General features: G+C 35.3%; 1 protein-coding gene across 1 annotated transcript; it reads right to left on the reverse strand.

Annotated features, from left to right (window-relative positions):
• Positions 1-930: 930 nt before the first annotated feature.
• Positions 931-4304, reverse strand: LOC121262269 (aquaporin NIP6-1). The gene is made up of 5 exons (XM_041164670.1): positions 3948-4304; positions 3532-3756; positions 3242-3436; positions 2030-2091; positions 931-1506 (listed from the first exon to the last, which is right to left on the reverse strand). The coding sequence occupies exons 1-5, from the start codon at positions 4170-4172 to the stop codon at positions 1302-1304; spliced, it is 912 nt and encodes a 303-aa protein (XP_041020604.1). The 5' UTR covers positions 4173-4304; the 3' UTR covers positions 931-1301.
• Positions 4305-9770: the final 5466 nt, after the last annotated feature.

The raw sequence follows: 9770 nt of genomic DNA on the forward strand, positions 1-9770 counted from the left end.
TCCGATTCTTTTGTTGTATTCGAAATCCAGCAATATCATTTCTTTAGCCTTTCCACATTTGCTCATATACCAAGCTGATAGTAATAATTTTGATGGCCTCTTTCTGCCTTTCCCTGTCCGTTTGTTTGATTTTGTGAAATCTGCTTAGCACTGCCTAATGGGCTAATAATCGTGTGATGATATTTTGATACCGTCGTGATGAACTAATGATGCTTATTGAAATGTGGGGTTTTGTTGCTGATTCAGTACTGTAACGTAAGAACTTTAATCTCCGAGTAAGTTATTACATAACTTGTCTTTTGATAGTTTGTGAAGATGTAAATAAATATAGATTTGGTATGTATTTGTAATATTTGTCAGCGTAGTCCGAATATGGTGATTATGTGAGCAATTTCAATGAGTTGTCATCTAATGATAATGTGAAAGTATCACCTCATCCGGATTCTAGGACTATCTACTAATTAGCCCTTTTTGGTTTGTGTTTCTTGGGGTACTCAATGTGGATAGCCCTCGGTGTCTCGAATCCCTCCTCTCCTATGGGCTAAACCCCACATGTCACCCTTTTCAAGCGGGAGAGGAAACTATTGGCTACGGATGCTAGTTAAAAGAATAGGAATTTTCATTTGCAGATCAAACTTTTAACGTGTAGAGGCTTAACTGAGTCTAAATTAGATACCAATGCCCCTAAGATTTTGAAATTGTTATGTAGGAACTCAATGTCAGACTTCCTAAAGCCTCAAATTATGAGATTTCAAAAGCCTAAATCAATTGGCATCTGCCAATAAGTATGAGCCATGAGATCGGTGAATTCGTAGGTTTATGACTTACCGGGTGCATTTGTAAATTACCAAGCAAAAAGGAAAATTTCTGTAATATTATTGCTAAACCATCTTTGGATTGTCGTACTTTTACTCAATGACTCAAGATTCATAGAGGAAGAAATATTACAATAAGATAGATAAGATCAGAATTGTCTATGCGCTTTACATGATCAGAAAGAGCTATAAACCGTGTGTAAAGAGAAGATGCTTAAAAGCCCTGAACTTTGTTTTCCGCTGTTTTAGACTGCTATATCTCCACTAACCAGTTCCAATATGTACCTGTTCATGAAAGTGAGTTCTCTATCTTCTCATACTCTGTAATTGTCTTTCCCATTATAAGGGAAATTTATTTATACATATGTATCATTGATTCGAAGCTGATTTATGAAATTTTAATGTTTTAATTTGTATATGCCCATCTGTATCTGATTGGAGTTTCTACATTATTAATGCAGGTCTGATGACTGTATTGTTGATTAGTCACCTTCTGAAGCTCCTTGTTGTGGAAGGCTTTTCATGATTATCCCCATCTTCTTCTGGCAGCTTGACAGCAGAGTAGGTCCCTGCCCCACACAGCGCCCCGAGGATAGGAGCACTGAGGTACACCCATATGGCTTTGTAGTTGTTTGCCGCAATCGCTGGCCCTAGCGTTCTCACTGGATTCATCGAACCTCCTGTTGTTGGCCTATAAGATACCACGAAAGAAAAGATCTCAATAGATCATCCGAAGTATTGTGCTTGAAATTTTGATACCACAAAAGAAAAGATCTCAATAGATCATCCGAAGTATTGTGCTTGAAATTTTTAGGCAATCAACATCCCTTTAAATTGCATTACTGAATCCTGTTTTTATTTTAGATCAGAAAAAAAAAAAAGAAAAAAAAAAGGATCTTGTGTTTGTGACATTGAGGGTAGCTAAATAAGATGTTTTCCTCTTACGTAATAATGATGGTGTTTTTCCTTCATTGCCAAGTCTTTTAGGCATTTTCTTTAATGAATGGACACACGGGTCGTCCTTTATGCCATTTTTATAGGAAGGGAAGAAAGTATCATTTGAGTCAGAGCTAAATAGCACAATTTTTTAGCCGTTGAATTTCTGTTAAACCTATGAGTCCAAAAGACACATGCAATGCAGTCGGGGTTGTTAATTATGATTTGTTGCAAGGAAATCGTCCAGCTTAGTTCAAAGAGCTAGAGATCTGACATACCCGGCCACGAGTATGTTGAGCATGACAGTAGCTCCTGCCGCGATTCCCGCCAACTCTCCCACCTGTTGAATCATGATGCAGAATAAGTATATTTGATCAATATTGTCACCCCCAACAAGTTGGCTAAAGTTAATTTCTTTTTACCTCTCCTTATCCTGAGCTTGAAGATAAACCCCAAAAAAGAAACAATTGTTGAAGATATAAATATTCAAACTAGCAAATTCCTGAAAGAACAGATCCTGGAAGCATTTAATTAAGTTTTTTTTTTTTCTCTCGCAAACTTGTTTCGATACGAAAAGAAATAGCTGAATCCACAAAACATGTTGGATGATTTACAGTGACACCTCATGAATTTCGCAAGTGAAGTGGTGCGGGGATCTTGCAAAGGTATATGATGAGTTATCTGCTTAATTAAGAGCTATGAGCTAGTGTGAACTTTTACACACATACATATACATATATATAATTGAAATATCAGATGTGAATATGACTATATATATATATAGTACCTTATCTTGTCATGTCTCGGAACGTGTTCTATCTTGGCCTTGATTTTAGTGAAATCGACAACTAGTACTAGGATATTATATTTATTGGGAGGTGGAACTTGCATGGTGCCTACCATTATATATTGACTCTTGTCTTTTGGGCTATTCAGAAAAACATATTTTAAAGGAGAGGCTTGCGTCTATTGGAAGTTTTCTCAGCAGCCTAGCTAGCAAGCAGGATCCGTCTAGGCAGTGAGCTGAAAATAATTAAAAAAAAGTAGAAATAATTATGGTTTTTAAATTACAGCATCACAATCGTACGTTTGATTGAAAGATTTTTTTTATTTATTTATTTTGCAAATACATTTCAATAATCGTAGCTGGTGAGAAGAAATGACTTTATTTTGTCGTTAATCCCTCCACTTCTCGATACACGGACGTTTGTCGTGGTGAAAAAAAATGGGAGGTTTCTAATTTCTGTAGAAAATATCTGAAATTATTTCAAGGAAAATAAATTTGAATTGCCAAACATATGTACACATGATAATCAATGAAACGCCACATACAGAAATTAACTATTTGTGCGCCTCAAGATGCTTTTCTTGCACATATATATGTATAAACTTATAGAAGTGTACCAAAAATGATGATTTAGAAAAGGTAATTCCATTAATATTACTTCATGGCAGAAGAAATTTGTATAATATAGAAAGGAGTTTCTTACAGCTCTTGTGTCGGTGGCTACGGCGGTAATAACGAACATGAGGTTGAAGCTGATTACGAACTCCAAGGCAAAAGCTTGACCATATGTCCCTGAAGGAACAGTGACTCCCCCTCCCATTGTGGGGTGGAAAATCCCTTTTAGTGCAAATGCAGCACATATAGATGCCACTAACTGCGCTCCAATGTATATGGGCACCTGCCAAAGTAATAAAACCTAGTGTTAGTCAAAGAGACTTTTTAGAGATGCAATGAAAGCGCATTGGCTAGCTTTGAAAGGAATTTTGTCACTACTTGTTTCCAAGGGAAGTGTTTTAGGGCAGCAAAGGCAATGGTGACGGCTGGGTTGAGATGAGCTCCTGAGATGTGTCCCGTTGAGAGAATGACAATCATAACCGCAAGGCCGGCGGAAACAGCGCAGCCAAGCAGGGTTTCTGAGCCTTGTGTCTTTTGGTTCACAATGGGCGTGGCTGTCGAAGCAAGGATTAGTATGAGAGTGCCTATGAACTCTGCTCCAATCTGCAGGTTTTGGCATCAACACACCAACAATAACGCGCAATTGAAATACGGGCTAGTTTGTCTCTCACTAACCTATGAAAATAAACGCGATATGAACTTGTAGAGCAGTTTTGATTTTGAGCTCGACATATATAGAAAGTTCTGCGTGTGTGTGTGATATACTGCCTTTTCTGCAAATACTACGTGCGTACCTTTTTTGCAAGTGGGATAGAAGGGGGTGGCAATGAGCAAGAAACTTTGGGTAAGGTGCCTTCTTCCATGCCCCATTGCTCAACGTTGAAGCACTTGCAGCCCTTGAGAAGGGATCTCCTTCCATTCCCACTTCTCTCTGACTTAAACCCGCCAAAGAGCGGAGCACCTGGAGTCCCTGGTGTCGCAGGCGTTGAAGGTGCCGATGGAACTTCCTCATTATCCATCACTCCAAAACAAAACAAAAAATAGTTAAATTAATACTAACAACCAAAGCTAGAGAGAGAGAGAGAGAGAGAGAGATCTCGGAGCGAGGGAGGAAAAAGTTTGCCTCTCAGTACCCTTGGTTTTGAAGAGCGTACCGAGCGTATGATATTTATAGTGGGAGGGGAGTTGACTTGGGGAATCCCAAGAAAACAAAAAAATAGAAAAAGAGAACAGAAATTAGTGGTTGCAAGTGCTGGAGATGGGGAGAGGAAGTGGCTGTACCTGTGGAAGTGGATGGTGGGACATTGCATGGAGTCATGAATTTGGGACTTTGGAAAGAGGCCGCTTTGAACATGGGACATGAATTGTGGATTTCCTGTCTCTGACACAGAAGGATTCTTATTTTCTTATTTTCGTCTTTTCTACTATTCAATTTCTACACACAAATAATAGAGCCCGGCCTCATTAAAGCGCGAGATAGATCGCGTGCATGCAATCTGCATGGTAGGTAGGTAAATTAGTTATAACATTTTTAACCTTTTCTTCTAGATGTAAATGCAATCTTTGGATGAGCGTTTATCGTGTGGTTCTTAAATTGATTTAAGGAGGAAGAAAGGCCATACCTTTTGTGACTGATCATGCATATTATATAGATCATGTATAGATGGATGTTTTACCTTCACTTAATTTCCGGGGTATTAGTTGTGCACTCCACGCGTCTTTTGTTTTTTTAAAAAGTTTTTTAGTCGAATAACCTAAAGAGAAGTACAACTATACCTACAAAAAGATAATACAAAAATAATCACACAAACTAACATTAATTATATCATACGTTAGATCTAATTTATAATAAAATTAATTTTACAATTTAACATACAACATCAAATCATACCATCAATTTATAGATTTAATTTTGTGGGATCTCTATCTTTGTGGCTAAAACATTTCTCTAACCTCAATATCATTCTGATTGAACAATGGTATGATCATTATCAATTTTATTACACAACTTCATAGATTATGATGACATATGTAAACCACGACACACACACACACACATATAGCTCTCACATGCAGCATCTCTCTATAATTAATTTAGAGACACAATATGCATGCAGTTGGAGAGGGAAATTTTGGGTCCGGCAAACTTGGATGAGTCATCGATCGTTTATAAAACAGCTTATAATTAATTGACATGCTTCGTTGGCTCAGTCCATTAGTAAATGATCAGCACTATGTAGCATGGTCGTATGTCAGATAATTACATGATCATTACATGAATAATATATACTAGTACGTACTTGGTTAATTATATATGTATCGTATATATAATATTGATGCATGCAGGGAATCTGTGATGTTGGACAATAAAATACGTATAAATTTGGAAGTCATGTATATATGCCCATCTGCATGCAGTACTGCTTCAATCATAATTCTAGACATGTTAAACGTGCTTCAAAGTGGCAGCTAGCTTGTTTGTCTCATAATATTAATTAACGCTGTTGATCTACTTCTTGGTGAAACTTTCAAACTACTCCAAAATTAATTAACAGCTAGCTAGCTGATATTATCTTGCGCTCATGCATGCATCGATCATATATACTGCATACAAGCTGCATGCATGCAGCATGTAATTAGTGGAAAATGTAATTTTATATATATATAGGGAAGTGCTCATTATTAATTCTTACTGCAAGCATGCAAATCATGTTTTATTAAAAAAATTAAGTTTCTTATTATTGCCAAACGCGCGTCTTGTTATATGTTTGCTTTTTCATCATTATATATATTATATTATAATATTGCACTATTTACAGCTTTATATATAAATGAGAGCTAATTAAAAGACGGTACTTATTCTTTTCAGCAAATGGATATTGATGGACTTGTTGGGAATACTCATCCTCACCTTCTCCTAGCTAGAATATGTTCTTCACTGTGGAGGTTATATTTGGTTAGTGGCGAAAAATTCGTGGATCGTTTCAAATATTTTCTTCGAGTAAATGAAACCTAGCTAAGCTAGCGAGCTGCAAGTCTAGTACAACGTACAACGAGAAATATGTAGTTGTTAAGGACGCGTAGCAGTACTATAGATCGATATATATATATATATATATATATATATAATCGAAAAGATTAATGAATAATAAAAAAAAAAAAACAAAAGAATATAACTTACACTAGCGATCGATCGTGGATGTATGTACAGTGGTGGGTACCTGCAAATTAATTAGGATCAATGGTTGCCCATGTATCATGATGTGCTGAGGGTAACAGTGGTTATAGATCGAATCAAAGTTGGTGGTGCGAATATGGTAAGGTTATGGCTTTGCACTGCATGCTTTTTGGATTCAAGAACGAACTGCTTTTGGTTGGATACCTTTGAACAATTTCAGAATAACGTACGTATAAGCTAGCTAGGCCGAATTCTAATTTAGAAAAAATAACAAAAAAAATAAAACACCCTAAAGGTTCCGTCAAAGAAGAATATTAAATATTATATATAGGTGCATGGCATATATACTGCTAGTGCTAGTACTTCTTTTAATGTCCGAATGTTTTTTCTTTTAAAAATATCCCAATGTCCTCTCCCTCCTCCTCTCCTTTTTGGCCTCCCATTTCAGATTCGTTTCTTTCCTTTTGCTTGATCGATACTACTGCAGCTTGATGGATCATTTGATTTCGATAGGTCATGACAAACATTGTAATCAGTATAGCTTCTTTGAGACTACGTACTTCTACTTTGGGAAGTTAGGAATCCATCAGAGTCTTAAATTACTGCAATATAGATGCTCAAAGAGTACTTGATCTGTTAATTAATAATTTATAAGGAGCTCATGCATGTACTTGACAAATCTTTGATATATAGTCTAGGCCATGCAATCACCATGCCAAGAAGATCATCAGTACTATATTTCAATATTGCCCCCATAAAGTACTACTAGTTCTAAATAATAAGAAAAAGGTTTTTAATTAGAGAGATAAATACTAATTCGATGCAGTCTTTAGTGTTTAATATAATTATATATCGATCATTCAGCACGGCATATATGCAATATATTATAGGTATTAATCAAACAGCAGCGATTACTAGATTATATAATTAAGTACGTACATCGATCATTATCATCGAAGTTACTGCTCTTAATTTGCCTCACAAATTCACAATTTGAAGGGAATATCAAAAAGCTAGGGATCGGAATTAGAGTTGCTGTACGTTGTATAATCTTGCATGCTTTTATTGTGAAGAAAAAAAGGAAATTGTGAAGGCCGGAGTAAAATACACCAAGTCCAACACTAAGCCCAGCCCACTAAGCCGCCACTAGTAGACAACATAAGAGAGGACAAAAAGGGATAATGGGATGATGCCGGTGTCAGGAGAAGGTGGAAAAGGGAGAAGGGGTCAGACACTCAAAGCGGATATCCATCACCACTACCAAAGCGCACGTGGGATGATGATAAGATAAAATAGAAGGTCCAGACGACTTCAAACAGTTTTTCTTTAATTTCTTCTTCAACCTCTCAAGAAAGAGCTATAGCGAGAACATCTTCTCAAACTAGGGGTGTAAATTCAAACCGAAAAATCGGACCGGACAGGACCGGTTTTACTGGTTTTGAACCGGTCCGGTCCAGAACCGGTTCTTAGAATGTGAAAACGGGCTGGTTCCAGTTTTAGGATTTTTCAGACTGGACCGGACCGGTTGATAAAAAATATATATATATAAAATAATATTTGTATTATTGTATATATAAGTTTTATACAAAATATTATATATATTATTTATAATTATAAATTTTTCTGTGAAATTTTTATATATAATATATATAATTATATATATTCATATATGAAATAATTTCTTATTATAATTTATAAATTATTACGTAAAATGTTAATAGTAAATCACTAAAAATTTATAACTAATACTAATAGTCTAATATAGACTAATGACTATAGTTATACTTATAATTAATACTACAAGTTTTTACTAAAAGTTTATAACTAATACTAATATTAAATATATAGTTTATAACTAATACTAATATATAACTTATAACTATTCCAATAGTCTAATATTAATACTGTTATATAGTCTAATATATTAATAAAAGTATAAAACATATTTTTTTAAATCATTTTTTTAAACAAATTTTTAATGACAAATTATGAAATTTACATTTCAAAAAAAGGGGACTGGACCAGACCGAAAACCGGAAGTACTGCTTTAGGAGGGTAACCGGTGCGTAATTGGTTTTGAAAAATATAAAACCGATACATACCGGTTCGGTCCTAGATTTTGTCCAAAATCGAACCGGACCGGACTGGTTACACCCCTATCTCCAACAAATAGATCTCTAGCTCCCATTGTATGGTGAGAAATTAGAGGCTATAAGAGACTCTAAACAATCATATTATAATAGATTTTTCCTTTCCAAACACCTGTGGATGTAAGCAATATACCGAACTATATAAATCTGTGTTCATTTCTTTTTATTTTCTCTACACTTGTTTTCCATTCACCGTCATGGATGTACGCATTAATATTGTACTACCACACCAGACTACTGTCAGGGGCTTCAAATAATACCGATCGAGGTCCAAATCATCTCAGCAAGTCAAGAATGACTCTTTTTTCTATTCCGGTATGTTGTGCGATTTTTCATGCGCCAACGCAAATGGTTTGTGACTTGAAACAAATGAAGAAGGACAAGAACTGGATGCTATGCATCTGGATGTTTCAAAGCAAATTAGATTAACCAGCTGCCAAATGATGAAGCTCTCGGCCGGGTCAAACCTTCGGTGGAGTTTTGTATCATTTTGTCCAGCACTGAGCTTGCACTGCATGCCACATGATATAAAACTGTTCAACTCAATGGAAGAATCTGGATTCGACTCCAGAAGTTCCCATGTACATTGTTTTGATGTTTCTGTTCTCCATCTATCTTTTCTAATCCTAGAAAAAAGAGTTATCCATGTTTTAAGTTGGATTAAATAAATTATTTTCAGATTCCAACGCAGTAGAACAATATATAACGAGTGGTATTACTCTGCCGGTCAGAGTAGCTCACTGCAAGTTACTAGTAGGCCAAAATCATATTTTAATTTTTTTTTTCAATTTTTTTCTCATTTTAAAAAAAATAAAAAATATATTAATATACTAATAATCACTTCTTTATAAACTATCAAGTAAATAAAAAAAATATTAAAAAAATTAAAATACATGAGGTATCAAAATGAAGTGTCAAAATAAGGTGTCAAAATAGCATTATTCGTATATAATTACTAAAACCAATTTCATGGCCATGATGAATACTTTGTGAGAGAAACATAAACTTTCGTGAATAATGCCTATATATATTATATATACGAACATGCAACCTAGCTCATCATTAAATTTTATTTTCCAAATTAATTAATGCAAGTCCCTTTAAAATTAATGGAAACGAATAAAATTAAAAGTATATATCATGTCATAACTTTAATTATTATGAGTTCGAAGCTTAGAGAAAGCATGACAAAACTTTAATTTCCACTCACATACCCAAAGGGTAAATACTGGCATTAGGCTGTCCGCCCATGTTGCCCGGGCCAGCAATGCTCCCACGACTCATATACA

The sequence above is a fragment of the Juglans microcarpa x Juglans regia genome, chromosome 1D, assembly GCF_004785595.1.
Source record: "Juglans microcarpa x Juglans regia isolate MS1-56 chromosome 1D, Jm3101_v1.0, whole genome shotgun sequence".
NCBI classification, from domain to species: Eukaryota; Viridiplantae; Streptophyta; class Magnoliopsida; order Fagales; family Juglandaceae; genus Juglans; species Juglans microcarpa x Juglans regia.

Coding starts and splice junctions, on each gene's coding strand:
- LOC121262269 (XM_041164670.1), bottom strand. CDS start 4,172: ATGGATAATGAGGAAGTTCCATCGGCACCTTCAACGCCTGCGACACCA. Junction 2,092..3,241: donor TAGCCACCGACACAAGAGCT/GTAAGAAACTCC, acceptor ATGATTCAACAG/GTGGGAGAGTTGGCGGGAAT. Junction 1,507..2,029: donor CTCAACATACTCGTGGCCGG/GTATGTCAGATC, acceptor GGTATCTTATAG/GCCAACAACAGGAGGTTCGA.